Source organism: Chrysochloris asiatica, unplaced genomic scaffold (assembly GCF_000296735.1).
Source record: "Chrysochloris asiatica unplaced genomic scaffold, ChrAsi1.0 scaffold00331, whole genome shotgun sequence".
Lineage (NCBI taxonomy): Eukaryota > Metazoa > Chordata > Mammalia > Afrosoricida > Chrysochloridae > Chrysochloris > Chrysochloris asiatica.
In genome coordinates this window covers 1312373-1335702 of record NW_006408849.1, presented here as the reverse complement: position 1 = coordinate 1335702, position 23330 = coordinate 1312373, and the positions used below count along the sequence as shown (strand labels likewise).

Below are 23330 nucleotides of genomic sequence, written 5' to 3'. Positions count from 1 at the left end.
TTTTCTCTCACCTAGAGCTGAGGGGCTGCCCTAGGTCAGAGCCTTCCGAAAGGTGCTCCAGGCATGAAAGCAGCGGGTGAAGGCATGCTGCTCGTTGCCTTTGCGGACCAGGCGTAGACGGCGGGGCTGCTCTTTGGAGCGCAAGTGTTGGATGTACACCTAAGAGAGAAGGGAAAGGCCCTGAGCGCCAGGGCTTCAAGCCGGCTGGGCTTGCCTCAAACTCAAACTACCTTGTACCTTGCTTACCTGGCAGGCCTTCAGACTCAGCTTGATTTCCACCTGGCTCGTCTGGGTCCCCACCCACATGTAGACCTACAGGGACAGCAAAAGGGGTCGTTCCAAGGATGACTGAAGGTCACACCCCTCTTCTGGCCTCCTTGAACAGGCAGGGAGTCTCACCTCTCGACCATTGTCCAGCAGCATGATGTCATCATCTGCCAGGTCATCTTGGCAAAAGTCAGAACATTTCTCCGTTACTGCAAAGAAGCCCTTCTCATTGGAGCACCTGGGGCCAAGGGGTCATGGTGAGGCGGAGGATCACAGCAGCAGAGCCAGGGACTTAAGAGGGATGCTGGGGTGAGCCCTGGCCTCACCGGAATAGTCGTGTATGTTTCATGTAGTCAGCGTCGTCATCATAAGGCTTCTGCGCCCCAAGGCCCACCCAGAAGAAGTTCTCAGGCTCCTCGCCTTCACTGATGACCTGTCAGGGAAAAGTCAGTCCAGCCCTAAATCCTGCCCACCTGCCCACCCACCTAGCTGCTGTGGGCACCTGCTTGCTGTAGGAGGTGTCAAACATGGTGTTCAGGATATCCTCGGCCAGTTTGGCCTCGTCAGGGTCTGAGGCCCGGCCCACCCACGCGTACACGATGCCTTGGTTGTCCTCACTCTCAAAGGGAACCTGAGGAGTATGCAGGGCTCAGGTCAGCTCCAGCCTGCAGTCTTGGTCACAGCCCAGCACCTTGGCTGCAGCCCTGGGCCCCATATATCCCACCTTGAGGATGAAGCAGAATTCAGAGTTGAGAAGACTGGAATCTGTGCTGATCTGGATGCACCTAACCAAGGAGTCAGCAAGGGGTCAGGGGGTTGCCAGTCTCCCACTGCCTCCAGGCCCACTCACTGACCCCACCAGTCTACTGTGCACCCCCTGCCCAGGCACCGTGTGCAGAGGGCGCTGCCATTGGTGCGGATCTGGTAGAGGCTCGGCTGCGGGGCACCCTGGGCCATCTTCCTCTTGCCGCGATGGATGATGAACTTTCTCTTGAAATGGGACAGGAATTTTGGGTTCTCCTGCTGCTGCGTCATGCGCACCACCTATAGGGTCATGAGGTGGAGGTATCAGGTAGCACCTTGAACACCCACTCCGTGCCTTTTCTCAGGTCTGAGTCCAATGCCTTACTCCCAACTACGGGAAATGAACCAAGAGTGGGGCCGTGGAGGACTGGGCAGGCTTACCTCCAGCTTTCCGGGGAAGAGGCTCTCAAATTTCTTCTGCAAGCTGAAGGTGAAGGTGAGCCAGCCCATGTTGGAGGCCTCGCGGCCCTGCCAGAAGTACACGATGCACTGGAAGTCCTCCTCGGGCTGCTTCTCTTCCACTGTGGCCTCCTCGCCCTCGGCTTTGGCCTTCTCTTCCTCCTCCTCCTCCTTCCTCTCCTCGTACTCCACGGGCACCCAGTACCTGTAGGGTCAGAGGGGTAAGCAGCAGTCCAAGCCCTACCAGCACTTGCTTTGGGGGACTCCACACCTGCAGAGGAAGACGTAGCAGTCTTGGGTGTGGAAGTGGCCAAACTCCTCCTCCGGCAGCCTCGCGAACTTCTTGCCCTCGAGCACGAAACCCTCCATGCCATCTAGATCCTCGTTCCACTCCTCCATCAGCTGCTCAGCCTACATGAGACCCCACAGGACAGGTGCCCAGGTGCTCTCAGCTTGACAGGAAATCACCCGAGGCCCGCCCTCACCTACCTCTGCCAAGGCCATGGGTGGCTGCCGAGGCAGGAAGAGTGCAGTGAGGTCTGCCTTCATTTGGTCTTTCTTCTCAGCGTCTCGCTTCACTTTCCCAGCCAGGCCTTGGCCTTGCAGCACAGCCTCCGCATTGCGTGTATAGTCCACTGTCAGCACATCGTCCCAATTCTTGAACTTGGCCTTGAACACCTGCCAGCGCGCAGAAAACATAAGGTGGGGTAGAGTGCACTGTTACGGTGTGCACTTAGGTGCCAGGAGACCACAGACTAAGACTTCTGAGAGAGAAGTCAGGGATGGGGCAGGGCCCTGAAACCACATCTGGGTGGGAAGTAGGTGGGGTAGGTTGTGGAAAGGGTAGGGGAGATGGGCTGGGGCCTATGCGTGGGTCATGGGAGAAAGGCATGGCCTTGTGCACCTGTGCCTCGGTGCCCTCCAGGCTTCTGCTGACGGCTGCATGGCGTGGTCGGTGCAACATTCCACACAACTCCTGACCCAGCTTGAGGGCAGCGGCCCGCACTAGACGTGGAGACTTTCGACCAAGCCAAATGAACACGTCGGACCAACAGTCCAGGATGTACACGCAGCGTGTGTCCAGCAGGTTCTGCAGCTGTTGGCCAGAGTCTGGTGATTAATGCCAGCCAGCTACCTGGGCCACCCCAGTCTGTACCTGTCCTGGGACTCTCACCAGCCGCATCCCAGGCATCAGCTCCACCTTGGGCCTGGTCTTATGTTCCACTGAGAGTCTGTAGTTGATCTGTGGCAGTTCCAGGTAGCCCAGGCCTAGGCCCACCTGGTGGGACGAAGAGGCAGACATGACAAGGGGCAATTTGGTTCATGGAACATGAGCCCATGCTTATGGCCACCTGATGGGGAGTCCGCCTCTGTCTGCCAGTGTGGCTCAGTTTCTTGCCCTTCTCTCAGGGTCGTTTTTAAAGGACGATCTGACTTTCTAGGTCCTGACTGCTGTTTTCTAGTACCAATAACTTGTCCTTTTTCTGCTCAAGAGGCCCCCCCAAGGTCTCCTGTCAATGACCTACAGAATTAGGGACAGGTTCCTTCTCCACCTTCACACCCTCACACCAGCTACCTCTGCTCAGACCGGTCTTGATGGTGGCACCCACACTGCACCAAAGCCGAGGTAGAGCCTTCACAGCCTGCTCAGATGCCTGCTGCCCTCCACTCCAGCCCTGCTCGCCTTATACAGTTTGGGTGAAGGTGGCCAGAAGTCGTCGGGCACATGTCTCTTGATCTCAGAGGGCTCCCCGCCCAGCGCTTCCCAGAACTCTGGAGGCTCCTGACCCTGCACCAGCAGCGTGATCTCGGCCTTCCCTTTCCGCTCATTCTTGTTTATTTTCTCTGCAAAGAGTCTGGGAGGCAGGGGAAGAGAGCCCTCAGTGAGGTCTGTTCACCTTTTCAGTGGCTTCGGCCAGCCAGGGAATGAGCTGAGCTCAGACTGCCTTGCGGTGGGTAGCGGCTTTCCCATGTCAGACACCCCAAAATATCCACACGGAGTCTAGTACCTGGCCTTCGTGGTGCTGCCCAGTGTAGCCTGGGCTCCCCGCCACACGTAAATATCCAGCCCATGGTCCAGCAGGAAAACAAACCTGGACAGGAGACAATGATTACCCCCTGTCCCAGCCCTTTAGTCTAGCAGCCTCAGCAGCATACCCACCAAGGCTGACTGACCAAGGGCCTCCTTTAGGAGGCCCCAATCTGTCTCCCACTGGTGGGAGGAGATAGAGGGCAAAGCAACACTCTCTTGTCCCACAGGGACTCACCTCGGGTCCAGGGAGGCCCCCTTGAGTGGCACAGGCTCCAACTTAATGTTCTTCTTCCCGTACACACGGTACATCCTGGGACCAAGGCACAAACAGCTCACCATGGGCACCAAGGGGCTGGCGTCCACGGCTCCCCTCCTCTCCTCACCCCTCTGCTTCCCCAGTCAAGTCCAGGCCAGTGCTAACATACTCCCCACGCCACCTGCCCTCAGCACTGACCTGGTGACATAGTGCGTGTCCTCCACAGTGTAGAAGCCGCTGGCTGTACCACCCTCAATGTAGGAGATGTCATGGTCAAATACCTGTGTGGGCAGTGAGGTGTGCTGCTGCATCATTGAGCTGTCCCCGAAACCCACCAAATACCACCTGATGGGAGGGGGAGTTGTGTCTACCCTCTGCCACTGGAGTGATCTTGGTCATGCCCATTGGCCTGGCTTCCCAGCCCCCTCATTTTTACCCTACTGGCTCCAGCTCCAGGTCCCAGGCTTCTCACCTTTGGCCCCCCACCTCTTTCCCCTTGTTGGTCCTTATATTCCTGCTCACTAACTCTGCCACTCCCACCTGTTGGTCTGAGCTCTCCAGTTTCCCTTTGCCCCTGGCCTGGCCCTTTGACCCCGACTCCCTATACCCCCAAGGCCTGTCAATGGGCACGCACCTGCAAGAATTCCTCACTCTCATCACCCATCTCCTCGCGCACGGTACGACATTCAGCACCCAGGTAGTTGCGCAGGTTGACTGCGTGGATAGCAGAGCAAGCCTTCTTGTCCAGGGTGGCCTCTCCACCAATCCAATAGTAGATCTCCCAGCTCAGGGAGCCGCTGTTGTCCAGAAAGGTCTGGGGGCCAGCACTACCATGTCAGCCTGGGCCATTCTGCTGTCCTGACCTGCCTGAGAATCCCCACCCAGGGGGGACTTCACCGCCCACCTGCCTGCACACCTTTGCCAAGCTCTAGCCTCCCACTCTGGAACTGGGGGCTCCTGGGGCATCTAAGATAAGAGCACTCCTGGGGAGAGAGGGCTGGTGCCCTGTGCCCCCTGCGTGCCCCGCCCTCACCTTGAGCACAATGTAGCAATCGGCCTCATAAAACTTGCCATGGAAGGCCTCCTCTACCAGCACAGGAACAAAGTTTTCCATCTGCCAGATGGTCAGGCCAGGCAGCTGGCCCACATCCTCAGTGAAGAACTCCGAGTAGTCAAGACGTGGCTTCTCCAATCCCTGGTCCCAGCGCCGCACCTTCCCAGCAGGGCCTGGGGTGTCTGCAGTCTCCTGGGGCACACCACCATGAAGGGCACTCAGACAGGGCCCCTCCCCTCTCCCTAGCCTGGGCCAATGGAAGCTGAGACAAGAGCTACATGCCCTGCAGTCCACGGCCTGCCATACCTCCTGCTTTTTATTCTTCTCTTGAGCCACGTCTGACATGCCCTTCAACACCTGCTTAGCCTGGTCATCCTGGGCAGAGTCCTTGCGCCTCCGCAACCGCATCTTGCGAGCCAAAGGGTCCTTGGGTCCACTCCCTGTTTATGAGAGGGACAAGCAGTTGAGCCCTGGCTGGCCCCATTCTCTTGGGCATTCACCCAATCAAGGGCTAACCTTTCCTAATCCCTCAGGACCCAGATCCCTGGGAAGGCCACAGCCACTTTACTGAGGCACCTGTGAGGCCAGACAAGGCTGTCCCTCACTCACCAGCTGTTGCTGCAGCCACTGTGGCAGGGGAGGCTCCTGCCAGCTGCAGCTGGTTCTGCAGCGAGAAGTCGATGTTGTACCACTCAGTGGCACGGTCAGTGGGCTTGGGTGGCATGACCAGGCTGGGGTTCTCCCGAATGTCCAGAACCTGCCTCACGTGGTGAGCAGAGGGACACATGAGCCACATCTCCCACACACACCAAACCTGGCTTCCCACTTCTGTCTGCTGAGGCCTAGGCCTGGATTCTCATCCCAGCATTGTGGCTGCCCTTTTGAAACGTGACCTCACAGGCTGACCCTCCCCAAACGCCCTGGTTCAGGGCCAGGTTAGGTGATGGAGCCCTTTCTTGCAGCTCATTAGACTCCGGAATGAGAGGCAAGTCTCACTGCCAGACTCCAGGACCTGCACCCCCTTGAGCTCTGCAGTACGTGCTCCCCAACAGAACAGAGCAGGTGCTCACTGTTAACAGTGATCCTCCCCAGCCAGAGGAAGGACTGGGGAGGGATCATCACTTCACCCAGAGATGAGGACCTGAGGCCCCGAGAGGGCCACAACTGACAACAACCCCTCCCCGCAGTTCACACTAAACCTAGGCTACATGATATCCTCCAGAAGGCTGACACTTGAACTCTAGCATCCCACCCTCAGCACCCAGCCCAGGCCTGCCCAGGACCTCAATCTCTGTCAGGAAGTGGATGGCCTCCGGGAGGGTCACAAGGCGGTTCTTGTTCAGGATGAGCTTCTTCAACTTCATGCATCTGTGAAGACAGGGCCGGGAGGCAGAACCTTAGAGGGCTGTTGGGGGCAGGAACACGTTCAGTCCTGTGGAGGGGGTGCTGCTAGGGCCCAAGGGGAGTAGTCAGGCTCCTTTAAGAAACCAGTGGGTTTTAAATGCCAGTTAAGTCAGGGGAAGCTAGAGCTGCTGGAACCACTGACGGGCAAATAGCATTTAGCAAAGAGACTTTTTGTAGAATTGAGGGCTCCCTGAATATGAACAGGTACTATGAATTAGTCAATGAGCTACTAACCAAAGGTTGGCAGTTAAAACCCACCAACTGCTCCTCGCGAGAAAGCTGAGGCTCTCTGTTCCCACAAAGATTAGAGTCTCAGAAACCCAATCCAAGGGTCACTGTGAGCTGGAAGTGCCTTGATGGCTGTGGGTTTGGGTTTGGGTTTGGAGATGAAAAAGGGGGCACAGAAAACATTCTGACAGGCAGCTCAGCCCTTTCTCTGCCTGTTGTTGTTAACCACCAACCTTCGATTCAAACCGACTTTGCAGTCCAGTATTATTAGCCCACAGCACCACACTAGGACGTGTCAAAGCCAGGAGACCACATTAGTGGTTTCTATAGCCTCCAGAAGGGGGCAAGAGTGACGTAACATGGCAGTGGAACCTTCTGGCCTCGTTCTCAGCAGCATGCTCTCTAAGAGAAACCCACACAGCAAACTGCTGGCCTGGCCACAAAGCCAGACTGACCCCTAAACCATTCCCATTCTTGATCCAAGAAGAGCAAAGGGTGGGATCTGGCTCTAGTGCTGGGCTTTGCTGGGCCCGGAGCTTCCCTCCCTCCAGGCACAGCCTAGCCCACACCTGCAGAGACTTTCAGGAATCAGCTCCAGATTGTTGTTGGCAGCCATAAACTCCTCCAGGCTGGCTAGCTTGCCAATGCCAGAGGGCAGCCCATCAAAGTCTAGCTTGTTGGAGTTGAGGTACAGCTTCTTCAGCTTGGTCAGCTTGCAAATGGCTGACTGGAGGGAAGATGAGCAGGTGGTCAAGGCTGGTCCTGAGGTCGTTCCCTCCTCCCCTCCCACTGAGGGCTTTGCACACACCGGCAGTGAGGTGAGCTGATTGCGAGACAGATTCAAGGTCTCCATGTGCACCCACTGATCAATGCACAGGGACAGCTCCGGGATCTGGTTGCTGCTGAGGTTGAGGCGGCGCAGGCTGGGAAGGGTGTACAAGCACTCAGGCACCCGTACCAGGTCATTGCAAGACAGGTCCACATCTGGGGGGTGAGGGTGGCTGTTAGCTGGGTCTACACAACAGAAACCAGTGCAGCCAAACCCAGCTCTGCCCTATAGGTTGTGTCGCCTTAGATAGTAAGTGACAGTCTCGCTAAGACTGAGTTTCTCTACCTGGACTGGGGGCTAATTAAATTAGCACAAGGTCTGGACATAAAATGTGTGCTTGAATAGCTGTCTTCATAGTGACAGGAGAACACCACCATAGGATGGTCATGGTAACAATGCCCTTTTCCCTCTGGGCAGCGCTAGCCTCTTAGTAAGAGAGGGTGCCCAGAGAGGGCGGGCTCACCAAGGACTGCCACCTAACCTGTGAGATTGCTCAGGCTCTCTAGGCTGGTGGGGAGGTTGCTCTGGGTGCGCTGTGTGTTCCGCAGGTACAGTGTCTGCAGGGCCAGCATGGCTGGCAGTTGCCTGCAGAGAAACGACAGGGGAGGGGAGTCAGAGCCAGTGGGCTGAATCAAATGGGGGTGGTGGAAGGGCAGGGGCCCATGTCCAAAGGGGTAAAGCGCAGCTTCTCCTGGGAAGGCAGGTTATGTAGCCATCTGACTGAAGAACTGGCCAACGGGGGTTGTGGAGTAGGATCAGAGGGGTGGACAGGACCCAAGCAAGGTAAGATATATTTAGGAAGGCGGAAGCAGGCCAGTCCAGCCAAGAAGCAGAACCTGCAGGGTACAGCTGACCCACGAGGGATTGGGGTATGGCTGGGTTTAAAGATGGAAGGGACTTTAAGGCTCCAGGTGTGTATCCTTGAGGTGGCTGTTAGGTGTCCTAGAGTCGACTCTGACTCAGAGAGTCCACAACAGAATGAAATACTGCCTCTTCACAACTGCAGCTAGGCTTGAGCCCATTGCTGCTGTCTTGAGGAGGCAGGACCAAATCCAGCAGCTGCTGAGAGGCATGGCAAGGGTGAGGGACGTGGCCAAGGTTAAAGGCACAGACAGACCGAAGCTGTGCGTGCAGCAGCGGATTCCCATTAAGGACAAGTGTCTGCAGCTGCACCAGGCGGCGCATCTGTGGTGGCAGGCTCTCCAGACGGTTCTCGCTGAGGTCCAGATACAGCAGGTCTGTGAGGTTGATGAAGAGCTGGTTGGGGATGGTTTCGATGCTGTGGCCAGAGGAAAGGAGGGAAGGAGACAAGGACGACTTGAGCCAGTCTACCTGGCTCCCACAGTTTTGCTTTGGGCCTCTCTTTCCCACCCTGAACCCTTACCCAATGGGACAGGTACCTGTTGTGGCTGAGGTTCAGGACTAGCATGTTTTTGGCATTCTCTAACTCCCGAGGACACTCAGTCAGCTGGTTGTAGCTCAAGTCCTGGGCGAGAGGAACAATGTCTTGGCCAATGGTACCAGGCCCACCTAGCCAGGTCTTTGCCTGGGACTCAGGAGGGGGCACCAAGTGGGGTATAAGAGCAAAAGGGAGATAGTGAGGACTTTAGAATGATGAATTAAAGATAGACTCCATCCATGACATTCTGATCCTCAGTTTCTCCATTTCTAAAATGGATTCACAATGGCCCTCAAGGACCACAGATATGGAGTGGGTGGGTGGACAATCACTGACCAGGACTGAGAGGTCATCCAGCTTGAAGATGTCATCAGGGACTCCAGAGTTTTTCAGGCTGTTGGCTCGAGCCACAATAGCCTAAGGACAAAGCCCCGGGGCTCAGTGACTCCTGGCTTCTGCTTTCAGGAAGCAGCAGACAGGCCAGGCCTGGATGCTGTCACACCTTTAGGCCTTTGTTCACAGTCCCTCCACCAGGTGTGCTCTTCCTAGGCTTCCAGGGAACTTCTATGACACCCCAGAGGCCTGCGCAGGAACCACCTCATCTCTCCCTCCCAATCAAACTCCACCTGACCTAGATAGATATGTGACCTGGTGGTGTGCTTCAATTTCCTGTCTGTGAAATGGGTTCTTGCTGTTTACGTGCACTTGAGTCAATTCAGACTCTTTGAGTAGAACTGCTACAGGCTGTCGTACTTATGGCACAGATTGTCTCGTTTTTCTCTTGTGGACCTATTGTGTGGGCTCAAACGGCTAACTTTTTGGTTAGAGCCAAGTGCTTAACTGGTGTACCACCAGGACTCCTTGTGAGATAGGTAGAGGTCAGGATTATGAAAAACTCCGGAAAATAGTCCGGAACACTACTCAACTTGTACTGACTATTACTACAATTGTTGTTGCCCCAAATAGGATTTGAATTGTTTAACATTTCCCTCACAGAATTCTCTAACCTAGACAGTTTACTTTCTATAGTACACTTAGGTTTTCCTTCCCTTTATGCCCAGGCCAGAGCCTGACTTAGGGTGGCAGAGATGCTGGTCTGGCCTGGGGTCTGGTCCTCTTTTCCTTCTTCTGTTTTAATCCCCTCCAAGGCTAGTGGCCTTCCTGACAACACTCACCCGAAGTGACGGCAAGCTGGACAACTCTCCATGAAGTGTGGTTAGGTTGTTGTGGCTTACAGACAAGTGCTCCTGGGTGGAGACAGAACAGGAGGAGCTCAGTGGGGAGGTGGGATGGCTTCAGGGTCCCACTGTCATCTTGTTCCATCCAGAGGGGCCCTCTGCCATGTAGGCCCAGTCCACTGCTGCAGTTTTCTTCCCTCACAGGCCCAATCTCACTGGCACACTTCCTGGGACAGGGCACTCACTCCCTCTGCCAGCTCTGATCACAGCTATTGGAATGTTCTCTCTTTGGGTTGGCTGCTCCTGGTATAGACATCCCCACAGACCCTCACTGACCACAGACCCTCTGGTGCTCCTTACCAGCTTCTGCAGGGCAGCCAGCTCCTCCGGCAGGTAGCAGAGGCCTGTGCGGTTCAGCTTCAGCCATCGCAGGCTTGTCATGGCCTTGACATTCTCAGGGAAGTAGCCACCCTGGGGTGCGGAGATATCATGGTTGAGTTGGCTGGACTGGAAGAAGGGAACACTCCCTTCTGGTGCCTCAGCTTCACCAGCCTCTGGGGCACAACAGAACCACCTCTCCCCAGCTGTGTAACCCTGAACGAGTGTTTCACATACTGTACCTCAATTTCCTTACCCATCAAATAGAGCGAATAAAAGCCCCCATGTGACAAAAGTGTTCTCAGGATAGCCCTCAATCTACTCCCCCGCTGGTTACTGATGCCCAGGTGATACCCCTCGCACCCAGCACAGGGGCTGGTCAGACTATATACCAATGTTGAGTCAGCATGGATGCAAATCCTTCACTAGCATTTCAAAGCCAGGTCCAAATCCCCATTGTGCAAGGGCCCCACCTTCCCATTCCACACAGCCTCCTTCACGGATTCATTTATTCACACTCTCCATAGAAGTTGGAGGTGTCTGGGGTAGCTGGAGTACCCATCAGTATTCCTGGCCCTGTGACAGGGTTGTGGGCAGCACATGCCATGACTGGCCAGATCCCATGACAACCACATGGAGACACCTGGTGAGGAAAATGAAGGTGGGGACAGAAGGGTGTGTGCTGGTAGGTTTGTACACATGGGGTAGATGCAGAAAGGGCCTCAGGCCTGGCTGACCCCTGACCCCAGCTAAAGCCTGGGCCAGGGATGCAGCTGCTTCAGGCCAGCAACGGTGTTTCTTGGTCCCCTCCACCATTCCAGCAGTTGCTCTCTGAGGCCACATAAGGTGGACAAACAGATCAGACAACCCCACCCAGGACTTCAAACTTATTTTACACCCTCTAAAGATTCACACCCTCGGAAACCCTGTACAGGGTCGCTATGGGTCGGAACCGACTCGACGGCACCTAACAACAACAACATAGCCTTAAAACATGGAGCTCTGGTAGCGTAGTGGTTACGAATCGGGCTGCGAACCTCAGGGTCAGCAGTTCGAAACTACCAGCTGTTCCGCGGGAGAAAGATGAGGCATTCTGCTCCCGTAAAGATTTACAGTCTCGGAAACCCTGTACAGGGTCACGATGAGTCGGAACCGACTCCACGGCACATAACAACAACAACATATACCCTTAAAACATAGTCCTGGTGTGGCACTGTGGGTTAATGTGACAGACTGCAAAGCCGTTGAAACTGCAAGGTCAGACAGAGGTTCAAGCGCACCAGTCGCTCCTCAGAAACCCTGTATAGGGTCCCTATGGGTTGGAATCACTCTTAAGCACTTAACAACAACAACATACCCATTAATAAAGGGTTTTCCGGTAGTGCAGTGGTTACGAGTTGGGCCGCTAACCTTAAGATGAGCAGTTCGAAACTACCAAGCTGTTCCGCGGGAGGAACATGAGGCTTTCTGCTCCCGTGCAGATTTACAGCCTCGGAAACCCTGTACAGGGTCGCCACGAGTCGGAACCGACACCACAGCAGACAAAAACATCCCCATGCCTCCAAGAATGCTACTTGTCTGTATGGGTGGCTCCAAGAGATGACGGTATTTGCCTGAGACCACACAGGATGGGGTGGCAGTGACAGGACAGGGCAGTGACGGCTGGGCAGGGCAAGCCGGGGCGTGAGTCAGGAGCTGACGCGGGTGTGTGGCTTCAGAGGGATGGAGGCTGGGGAGGCGGCTAGGCGGGGCCCAGACCCCGGAACTGGGCCCAGGGAGGGGCTCCCAGATAGAACCCCGTTCTCTTGGGCCAAGCCCCGGCATTACTAGTATCTGAGCGTCGCTCGCGCCCCCTTGGCCTCGGTCTGCCGAGCCGGGCCCGCGCCCAGGCCTGGGGTTGGCCACCCAGAGGGCGCGGGTGCCCCACCCTGGCCGCAGGCGGGTCCGCAGCGGGCGGAGAGGAAGCGAGGATCCACGAGCCGAGCGGAGAAGGCAGCGCGGGGCGCCACCGCGTCTCACCTTGAAGTCGTTGCCGCTGAGGTCCACCCCTCGCACGAACGGCAGCACTCCGGTGCCCTCCATGGCGATGTTCTCGCAGCGACCGGCGGTGAAAGGGCGGACCGGGCGGACGGAGGGCGGACCTAGTCGTCCCGGGCCGACTCCGCCCCTTTAACCCGCCGGCGTGCGCCGAAAGGCAGCGCCGGACCCTCGGCCGAGTGCTAATAGCCCCAGCTGGGGTGGATATTCTGCAGAGCCGACAGGTTCGTTGGCACTTCTTGTAGGGCTCCGTGCCTCAGCTTCCTCATCTGTAGAAGGCTTTCTGAGCAACTCCACATGTCGCTAGCTGCATACAGCAGACTCTCGATAAGTGGCGCGTCATTCTCAGCACTCACTTCGACGTTTGTTAGCTTACTCGTGCCATCCCCACGCCAATGCAAAGCTCCAGGAGGGAGGCTTTTTTTGTGTGCATCCGACTCAAGAGGTCTCATAAATAATTGCAGAGGAGTTTCACACCTATAATTGTGTTTCGTGTCCCCATTTCACAGAAAACTACGGTCCGGGTAAAGAAATGGCTCATGTGAGGTAACAGAGGGGGAGTGGTAGGAGTGGACTCTGTGGCCACACTGCTTGGCCAACAGGTAACATTAATGAAGCCGCTTCAGGGGCGATCTAAGGGAATTATATGAAAAGAGTCTAACTGAGGTCTACGGGGTGGCTCCCAACACAAGCACAATCGTGACCATGTGCCTCCGGGTCGGCTGCACAGCTAGGTATCGCCGCTTCTTCCTTTGCCCGGTGCGAGCACGGAATGCGGCCCTACGCCTTTAAATTAGGAGTGCGTGGGCGACGTCCCGCCCGAAGGGAGCGCTTGGGGATGTGGGGGCGTGGCCTGCCCGTTGTACGCAGAGGCTCGCAGTATTTAGGAACGTGAGCCCGAGCACCGCGCGCTCTGATTGGAGGTTACGGCCTGCTTGTCTGCGTGCCCCTGGAGCCTCGGCGTTCGGTGGCTGGTCTTCTACGTTCCATCCCGAACGGGCCAGGGATCTGGGGCTGGGTGGTCCGGCTGCTTTCTGCACTACGTGTGCCGAAGTCGCGACGCAGGTACGGACTAGAGCACAGCTGCTGTCCTAGTCACCCTGTCTGCTGTGGCGCGTGCTCAGACGCCGTCGGGGGCGTGGCCTGCGTGCCCTGCGGGGAGCGGAGGAGAGTTTAGGCCTGAATTCTAGTTGTCCCTTCGCCGGGCTTCAGCTCCCCGGCTTGTCAGCGGGGCGGTAACTCAGACGGCGGCGTACCGGCAGCTACCAGGGCCCGGCTGCGCAGAGTGGGGCCCCCTGCCCCAGTTAGAAGGCTGCGGGGGTTGGGGCTGCGCTACCGAAAGAGGGACTGTGCTGACGCCCAGTCTAAATGGGTGGGAGTATTTAAAGCGGTACAGTTTGCAGAGTGGATTCCTTGGCTTCAGGTCACCGGCTGCGGAGCGTAATGGAGTACTCGGCTAACCTGTGAGCCCGTTTGTCCTATTTTTAGTCGGGGTGGATGGACAGGATGAGTCATGCCTGGCTTTGGGCTTCAGCTGCTCCAGGCAGCCACCGCAGGGCAGGGAAGGCAAAAGCCCGGGGTGGCCAAGCTGGCTGTGATTCAGGGTCATCTGCCCCAGCTTCCTTAGACTGTTCTAACTCCAATCTTCTTAAGCTTTCCCCTTGGTGACTTTACCCCCCCAGCCCCTCCCCCTCTATGGGCAATACCTGATAGCAGAAGTGCCCTTCCTAGGACCAGAGACCATGGTTGGCTGGGCTCCGGAAGAAACATCTGTCTGCACATCCCACTTCCCCAGGTCTCTGCCTTTTTTGCCCTGCCTGTGCTGAGACCTCAGGCCTTGATCTTTCTTTGTTGCCCAATCGCCCTGCAGCTCCCCCCCCCACACACACACACACATTGTCCCAAATCTGAGAGTCCCCGAAAGCCCTCTGGAACCGTCTGTAGCCATCCCACTCTTGGGAGTGGGGCTTTCAGCCTCAACTTTTGTACCTGCCCATTTGAAGGCAGGCCCCTTGCTAACTTGGGTGGTCTCAGTGTCCTCCAGGGCCTGCCCTACTAAGGTTTGGAGGATGTAACTGGGTGGCTCCTAAGCTTAACTGAGGTTCACACAAGGTCTGGGAGTTCCTGGGCAGTCAGTCTTGGGACAGTCTATCTTGACCGCCATAGATGGAGACTGGAGATCAGAGGGGTGCTCTACCACCCCAGGTTAGACAGCATGAGGCAGCCACAGGCCAGTCATCCAGACAGAGGACTGGGCAGATGCCAGGCTGGGTTGCCACCTAAAGCTCTGCTGGCATGGGCCCACATCCCCATTCTCCACTCTTTGTAAATTGGGGCGGTGACAATAGGACCCTCCTCATAAATGTTGGGTAGTTTACTGGGGTAGGGGGTGGGATGGGCGTCCTTCTCTGACTTTCTGCAAGTCTCAGGGCCTCTCTGTGAGCCCCCTTTCCCATGAGGTTGCTTGTAGGATTGGAGAAGTCCCCACAGGCTCAACCCCTACCAGCAGCGCTTCCCGCCCCTCCTGCCCTAGGAGAGCTTCCCATGGAGCCCTGTCCCCATCCCCTCTTCCCCTCTGCCCTACTTCTGCAGGCTGACCATGGCAGAGTTCTCCCAGAAGCGGGGGAAGCGACATGATGATGCTGTGCTGGGCAGTGCGGTGGACTTCCTACTGGTCAATGCCCGCCTGGTGCTGGGCGTGGGTGCAGCTGCTATGCTGGGCATTGCCACCCTGGCTGTGAAGCGGGTAAGGCTGGCAGAGTCACCAGTGGGCTCACAGAGGAGACACAGGGCTGGGCAGGGCCTGGGGCCTGGGCACCTCCCCCAGCGCCTGGCTTATTGTACCCCTGGACCTTGCTTTACTGCACCTGCCTAGGCCTCAAATGCTCAGATCTGTGTCATTCTGCCTGTAGCTTATTGACAAGGCGACTAGCCCACGGGGTGAGGATGATGATGCCAAGGGTGAGTCTGCGTGCCTGGAGGATGAATGGAAGGAGCTGAGCCTTCTCAAGTCCACACCACGCCCACAGTCTCGGCCCCAGCCTGCTGCCCTCAGCCAGCCTATGTCCACCCCAGCTCCCTCGTCTGCTGTTCCAGGTGAGCGGCACCCCTTCCCTCGTGTCATGGGTGTGCCCCCCTCTGGTGACCACATCTGGGAGATGTAGCATGAATAGGGTCCTTGAGCCCCACCACTGGCTTCCATGTGACCCCAGGAAGTCACTGTCCCAGTCCCCAAAGTAAAAGAAGGTCATATTTCTCCTTACTTGTTAGTGCTAAAGTGATTTGGCAGCATCACAGGAAGGGTGTGAGAACCTGGGGGAAGCTTCAAATGGGGAAACAGAGACCAAGAGAGGGCAGGTCCTATCTGGGGGTAAAGGTAAAGCCAGAACCTGCATCTCCCAGTTCTGCAGGAAGATGTCTTAACTGTAGGGTAAGGGTGGTTGGAGATGGGGACAATGAGAACTTGTCACTGGACGTGAGGACCGTGCTATCATCCCCACTTTACAGGTGAGTGAAACAAGTCCAAGGTGTCATGTGGTAATGACCGGGTGAGGCCTTTACACGTGCCTGCCCTGCTGGGGGGTTGCTGATCCATTTCCCTGACCCCTTTGCTCTGCAGAGGGGCCTGGAGACACTGGTCCCTGGAGGCTCCCTCAGTGTGGCTCCCCAGCACCGTTATGCCTGACTTTCCAGGAGAAGCTGCTGGCATTCGAGAGGGACCATGTGGCCGTCCCAGCAGTTGATGTGACTGTGGCCCAGCAGCTAATCCGTGACATCAGCCTTGAGCTTCAGACTTTCCTGCAGAACAAGTTTCCAGAACTGCCCTTTGGGACCCTTGAGCCTGGGGGGCCCCTCTTTGATGGGCTTCAGGCTGGTGCTGCCGACCCTGTGCGCCTCCTGCTGCCACTGCAACTGGAGCCAGGCTTGTGGAAGCTGGTGCCAGGGGCTGACACCGTGGCCAGGGATGCTCGCTGCTGGGCTGTGCGCAGGACCCAACTGGAGTTCTGCCCTCGTGGGAGTAGCCCTTGGGACCGTTTCCTGGTGGGTGGCTATCTGTGTGCTCAGCTCCTACTTGAGCTGCTCCGCAAAGTGCTGGCCACTTCTGTCAATTGGCCGGCCATTGGCAGCCTTCTCGGGTGCCTCATCCGGCCCAGTGTGACCTCTGAGGAGTTGCTGCTTGAAGTACAGCAGGATTGCTGGGAACTCACAATCGCTGTCCTTCCTGCCTTGACTGGTGCTGGTGCCAACAACCATGTCCTTCTGGCCTGGCCCCTGGAGGGGCTGGCTGGGAACCTCTGGCTTCAGGACTTCTATCAGGTTGAGGCTACCAGGCTGCGGGCCCTGGATGACCAAGACGCTGGCACTCGTCAGCGACTTCTGCGGTTGCTTTGTTGTGTCTGCTACCGTCATCCGGCCCTGGGGCGACTGAGCCGGAGCCACCTCACCCAGGTGATGCTGCACCTGGGGGAAGAAGAGGTAGACTGGGCTGAGGCAGCCCTGGGGTCGCGCTTCCTGCAGGCCCTGGAGAAGCTCATCAGCAGCCTGGAGCAAGCCAGCCTGCCGTGTCACTTCAACCCCAGTGTGAACCTCTTTGGTGACCTGCCTGAGGAGGAAATTGACAGCATTGGCTATGTGCTGTACAGCGGCCTGCAGGCCCCTGAGTGGCTCCTTTGGGGGGGTGGCCAGCCCAGGTTCTGATGCTGGTGAGCAATGCACGCCTCCCTCCTGGGGCTTTGGAAAGTGCTTTTCTCTTGCCTTCAGCTAGAATAAAAGAGAGCATATTTCCTAAGCACATTGAAGTGGCAGGGGATTGGCTGCCTAGATCCACTCAGAGAGCTCGGGTTAATTAATGTTCCCTGTGCTCAGCCAGGCTGTCTCTGCAGCCTTGAGTGACAGCCACTTACCCCAGCTCCCCTGGGCTCAAGTCAATCATCACCAGCAATGGGAACTCACTGATGGAACGTGGCTTCTGCCTCCTAGCAGTAGAGGTCAGCCCGTTTTCCTACGGAGAGATCTAGCGCTTTCCCATGGTGCAGCTTCAGGGTATCTGGGGCTTCTGTACCAGCTGTTGACTGTCAGGGGCTTGCCCAGGGATGATGCCTTGTGCTCCCAAGGTAGGACTTTTGGCTGTTTGAGATATAAAGGTTTCCAAATGTCGTGTGTGTAGGCTCCATTGTAGCTACTGCTCTACCTGGCTGGAGAAGAGGCCAGGTGTGTAGACCCAGACTAGCCACATGCCACAGTGAACAGCTCGTGGCTGGTGTGTGTTCTGACTTAGGAGTGTCTGCTGTTTGGCAGCCTGGTGGAGGGTGGGTGGCAGCTATAGGAGTCTGCCTTCCTGCCCAGGTGCCTCCACATCTCTCAGATGCGCTTCCTGCTGAAACAAAGCTCTGTCTTGAAGAATGTGAACAAGAATAAAAAGGTACAATCCTTGTATGTGTGTGAGTCATGTGTTGGGGAGGGGTGGGTGGCACGCAGCTAGTGAGAGTTTTCTGAAAGTCCTGTAGCTCGGCCTAGCAGCCCCACTAGAGAGTGAGGGGTTAGCAAAGAAGTGGTAGGGCTTCTCTAGAAAAGTAGGTGAGAATCCCCAAAGATGCCTGGTGTGATCCCTGATGTGCTCACCAGCTTTCTGGGACAGGGAACTGCTCCCAGGTCCTCCAACTCTTGGTCAGCTTTCATGGGAAGGCAAATTCTCCACTTCTCTGCAAAGGTGGGAAAAACAGTTTTGAAGTAAGTACATCATAATGTCCTTGTAGAAGCTCACTTCCGTTCTCAACACGGATGACCAAGGAGGGCTTATCGTGGCTGTAGGAAGCCCGGGTGAACCTGGGACCATGTGTTCGGGGGGTATGGCTACCATAGCTGTCATGTACATGCCTGTTCCTTTTTATCCCCATCCTCGTCAATTTCCAGAAGTGACTGCTTCCCTTTTGAGTCATAGGGCAAGCAGAGAAAGGGGAGCAGGGTCCCAGTCCTCATTTGAGGGGCTGTCAGCCCTTTGGGAGGTGTGACTGCATTGGAAGCCTTGTCTAAGCTACCCCTGAAGGCACTGAGACAGGCTTGCAGACAGGCTTCATGGGCTCCACTGCTTACAGTTCAGAACTTGGGCCTCGACACAGAGAGCTCTGTACTTTAATGCAAGTTCCGGGGTGATGCTGCAGGATAAGCACTGAACTACCAAAAAGTTGGTAGTTCAAACCCACCAGCTGCTCCTTAGAAACCCTGCACACACAGGGTTTATGTACACAGGGCTGTTCTGAGTTGGAACTGACTTGAGGCCACCTAACAAGCAACAGCTGTAATGGCGGTAGGGGGTTGGCTAGGGCCTGTGATCATCTCATTGGTTCAGATAGGGCCTTCAGCTTCCATCATTGTCCTGGGGTTAGGAGGTGAGGTACTGGCTGTAGTGCTCACCAGTGTGACAGCAGCATCTTCACTGTGAGGCAATGCCAGAGCTCTGGTCACAGGATAGGATGCTGACTTCAGAGCCCACCTGAGACCGTCTGTTCTGTGGGAAGCTCTGAATTCCGCCCCCACATGCCATGGTTTGCATCATGTTTTCTTCTTCATGTAAACTCTGTAAACTCGTGCATGTTTCACATTCACCTTGCTGATCCATGCTGTGAAGGCTGTTTAGCGAGAAAAAGTGGTGTTTGTGGTTTCATCACTTACCCAAGGGAGCGTTTGTGACTTTAGTTGCTCTCCAGAGCAGAACTGGAAACAAACTACCATTTTACCAGGACCCTCACAGGCGCTCTTCTCTGGTGGGCTGGCCTAGGCCTGGGCTCTGCTGGTTGTAGGATCCACCATTGCTGGATTTCACTCATTCCTCTACACCAGGATGATGCCAACCTGTTAGTGGTTTTGGCCCAGGGCCTAAATGACTTAACATTAGCACCTTCAGCTAATGACACCAGAACAGGTCCTCCTACTCTTTTTTTGTAGCTTTAACAAGTGAACCAAAGGAGCTCTGGTAGTATAGTGGTTACAAGTTGGGCTTGCTGACCTCAAGGTCAGCTGTTTGAAACTACCAGTGGTTCCAGGGGAGAAAGATGAGGCTTTCTGCTCCCATAAAGATTTACAGCCTGGGAAACCCTGTACAGGGTCTCTAAGTTGGAAACGACTCCACAGCACACCAAGTGCACGAAGGACAGTTCTGGTGACTCGTAGTAAAGCAGTGATTCTAACTGCTAAGGATAAAGGGACTGGCAGTACACAAGCAAAAGTCATGCACATTGGACAACACAGGCTTTTTCATACCCTCTACTGTAACACAACTCTAGACTGAATCTCACCTACCAAATCTTGTTTGTAAATTAACTCAAAGGGACTTTCTCTTCAGGAATATTTAAACAGAAAACCCAAGAGTTACCATCAAGTCCAACTAGTGCTGACCCTATGTGTGTTAAGAGTAGAACTGCTCCATGGGGTTTTCAATGGCTGATTGTCCCCCAAGTAGCTTGTTTTCTGAGGCCCCTTTGGGCGGACTTGAACCACCACCATTTCTAGTAGTAGCTTAGTGTGTTGGCTGTTTGTACCACCCAGGGACTCCCAGGAATCCTTAAAAGCTGCAAAATAGTCTATCAAATGGGTATGCCATTTGCTTCCCCAAAGCTGACCAATTTTATTTAAATTTTTGCTATTATTAGATTTAAAAAAGGCTGTGTGCACACAAGCTTTGTCATTGGGAGATATTACTGGCAGCAGGGTCAAAGTGTTCAAATATTGTTAGGTTCCTGAAGGATCTTGACAAGTTGCATTCTAAAAGACTTCAGTTGGCCTGTTAAAAAACAAAGCCCCAAAGTAATGGCTGGAAATACAGCAGAACATTAGGAGGTTCAGGCGGAGCACACAAACACTTCCACCAGTTTTACTTCTACAGTACTGTACTTCCCCAATTTCTTTTCAAAAGATTTTCTCTAGAATAGAAGAATGAAAGTCGGTGTGTATCCCATCAGTGACACCTGGGTCTGTGACTTCACCCTGTCTGAGGTGTGCTAAGGAAACAAAACCCTATCAGTGTCAGCCCTAAAAGCTGAGCCATCGGTGTTGCCTTCTGTTGTGCTCAGGGTCACTGAGTTGGAACCGACTGGAAGGCACCTAACGACCACATACACATTCATGGGTCCAGTCCCCACTCTTCCTCCCACACTGTTCAGCCTGCATGTCTACCCATGCATCTATGTGTAGAGCAGTATTGTTTTTACAGTACTGTCTCTGCTGGAAACAACTGAAGTTTTGTTATGTTTGAAAGATGCTTTTTATGCTGTATCAGCTTTATTTCCTTTTTTTTTTTTAAAAAAACAAAACAGGAATGGACACTGAATTATATCAAGTGCTGTTTTGTTCTCAAAGTGATCTTGAAATTTTTTTTTTTTGGTAAATTAATGTGATGGAATTAATTTCTCAGTGTTGAGCCATCTGTAGTCTTAAGATTAGTCCTTTTTTGCTTAAGAGTGTTGCTAGTATTTTATTTGCTTTTTCATCAATTCTCATTTGGTCTATGGTTTTTATGGAGTTCTGGTGTGGTGCTACAGGATAAATACACTGACGGCAAGGTCAGTTTGAGTTGCAGGGTTGGCAGTTCAAACCCACCAGCCACTCCTCAGAAATGCTATACAGAGTCGGGACGCACTTAACAGCAACATGGTTTTGATGCATGTTCTATCTTTAGGTTTTGTTCTCAGGGTTTTGCAAATTTTGTGAAGTGAGTAATAAAACTCTACATATTATTATCCTCTTTTATAAAAAAAGAGAAAGAGCTGAGCCACCAGACATGGAGTCCTTGATGGGCCAGTTGACTCTGTGAAGGAAGAGACTGCTTTCCAAGCTGGTTTACAAGCCACACAGGTGACTGCTCCTGACTTGGAGCCCTATGCTCCTTTCCTCAACCCACCCCTGGCTCTTCTAACTTCACTCTGGGTGAGGCTGTTGTGGCCCAAGATTGACTCCTTTCCAAGAGTAAAGATCAGCCAACTGAAGGCATCAGGTGCCCTTCAAGCTTGCAGACAACAACGGGTGGCCTGGGAGTCAGGATTAGGCATAGCTGCATGTAACCATGGGTAATGGGTCCCCTCTGCTCATCAGTCTTGGACTCCAGGTAGCCAGTTGGGTATTCTTTGCTCAGTTTATTGCCTTCCCAAGAGCTCCTTGAGGCCAACTGGCACAGTGGTCTGAGCTGCAGGCTCACCCCCTGTTGACACCTATGGGTTTCAAATATAAACTCCAGGTGTGTAATCCAGTGGTCTGAGGGGATTTGCCCATGGTGGGTGGAAGGCGAAACGCTGCTGCCTTTATGTTGTGTGTAGCACAAGAAACTTATCTTGCTGATTTATCTTGGCCACAGCAAGGTCTGGAGGGAAGGTAGGTGACTTCAATCCCACCACCCTGACCTTGTATGTGGAACTGTAGATTAAGCACTGGATGGCAAGGCAGATTTGAACCACAAGATCGGCGCGGTGGTTCAAACTCACCAGCCACTCCTCAGAAACACTACACAGGGTCGCTCTGAGTAGGAACCGACTTGATGGCACTTAACCCTGAACTTAGGGCAGCAGTTTCTCCCCAGTGTCAGGGCCTGGCTAAGTGCAGCAGCCATGGAAGGAGAAGAGGATGTATTTTTAGACTGCACCTGCCCCAGCCATGTGTTTGAACAGAGGTGGCTTCCTTTCCCTGCTGCTGTCTGGGAGACCCCCGACTTGGGCATGGGAGCCCAAGGTGTAGGTGTGGTCTTAGAGGCTGGCTTTCACTTGCAGCTATGACGCCTTGGGGAGAGCCACCTCTCAGATACTCCATTTCACCTTTATGGACAGGAGGAGCAATGTCGGGGGAGGATGGAGGTTGAAAGCGTGCGCGTGAGATGCAGGTTCTAGTGTCCCGTCTGTAGTTATGGTGGGCATGCTCTTCCACATCTCACTTAAGCTGCAGAAGATGGGGTCCAACTGATGGGTTAAACTTTCTGGTTAGCTTCAGGTGGCCAAGGGCCAGCTCATTATTACATGGAATGCTGCTAGCCTGAGTGGGCCACCAAGATTGACTTGGAAAACTCTGAGACAAAATATTGGGACTTTTCACTGCAATTGGCCTTGACTATAACCCTCTACCAAAGGCTTTGAAGTTGACTAGAAACACCTGTTTGAGGTACCTGAGACCCAAAAAGTGCAGACACATTCAAGTTGGCACAGCAGGCCAGCAGAGAGCAAAGACCAGAGCCCAGGTCTGTTTGGGCGGCAATGGCCAACCCCTTGGTAAGTCTGATCCAGCAGTTATTGGTCCTGGCACAGACAGGAATTATGTGTGGGATGGTTACAAACCCCAAATGCCTCTATTATCCAGAAAACAGAAAGAACTCCTATAACTCAACAACAAAAAGGCAAGCAACCCAATTAATTAATGGGCAAAGTACTTGAAGACATTTTACCAAAGAGAGTATTCAATTGGCCAATAAGCACAGGAAAAAAGGTTCAGTGTCCTTAGTTATGAAGGAAATGCCAATGAAAACTCTAATGAGATACTACTTCAGCCCCACCACAATGGCTGCGACATTAATAAGGGAATATAACAAGTGTTGGCAGGATGCAGAGACACTGTGCAGACAGTGTGATGGTTCTTCAGTAGGTTACACATAGAGCTATCATATGGTCAGCGTCCTTGGGTGGCAATTAGGTGCTCGAATACTAGCCAGAAAGTTGGCAATTTGAACCCACCCAGAGGTACCTGACAGACTTAGTGATGTGCTTCTGAAAAGCCACAGCCACAGTGTGTTCTAGTCTGCACACATGAGGTTGTCAGAATCTTCTCAATGGTAACACCATACAGCCCAGTGACTGCATGCCTCAGCACCCAGGAAAACAGGAGTTTAGACACATGCTTGACTATGCTCATTCCAGCACTGTCCACAATAGTCAAAAGGCAGAAATAACTCAAATGTCCAACAGATGAATGAATAAACAAAATATGGGAATACAGTGGAATATTTTTAAAGGGAAATCACGACTGGAACATGCCAACGCATGGATGAACCCTGAAAACATGCTGAGTAAAAGAAGCCAGGCTGAAAAGGACA

The 23330-nt window shown here is 54.3% G+C and overlaps 2 protein-coding genes across 2 annotated transcripts; one reads left to right on the top strand and one right to left on the bottom strand.

The window, feature by feature from the left end:
* Positions 1 to 30: 30 nt before the first annotated feature.
* Positions 31 to 12310, bottom strand: FLII (flightless I homolog (Drosophila)). The gene is made up of 30 exons (XM_006875548.1): positions 12248 to 12310; positions 10211 to 10321; positions 9848 to 9919; positions 9009 to 9089; positions 8674 to 8759; positions 8391 to 8552; positions 7755 to 7858; positions 7253 to 7428; positions 7014 to 7171; positions 6096 to 6180; positions 5422 to 5569; positions 5119 to 5252; positions 4792 to 5004; positions 4393 to 4572; positions 3957 to 4039; positions 3738 to 3812; positions 3480 to 3563; positions 3155 to 3326; positions 2645 to 2749; positions 2375 to 2566; positions 1960 to 2148; positions 1742 to 1881; positions 1453 to 1675; positions 1157 to 1311; positions 992 to 1052; positions 770 to 898; positions 594 to 700; positions 400 to 505; positions 247 to 312; positions 31 to 159 (listed from the first exon to the last, which is right to left on the bottom strand). The coding sequence occupies exons 1-30, from the start codon at positions 12308 to 12310 to the stop codon at positions 31 to 33; spliced, it is 3789 nt and encodes a 1262-aa protein (XP_006875610.1).
* Positions 12311 to 14864: 2554 nt separating this feature from the next.
* On the top strand, positions 14865 to 16963 carry MIEF2 (mitochondrial elongation factor 2). Its single transcript, XM_006875547.1, has 3 exons — positions 14865 to 15011; positions 15178 to 15361; positions 15885 to 16963. Exons 1-3 carry the CDS (start codon positions 14865 to 14867, stop codon positions 16961 to 16963), a joined length of 1410 nt encoding a protein of 469 aa, XP_006875609.1.
* The last annotated feature ends 6367 nt before the right edge of the window (positions 16964 to 23330 follow it).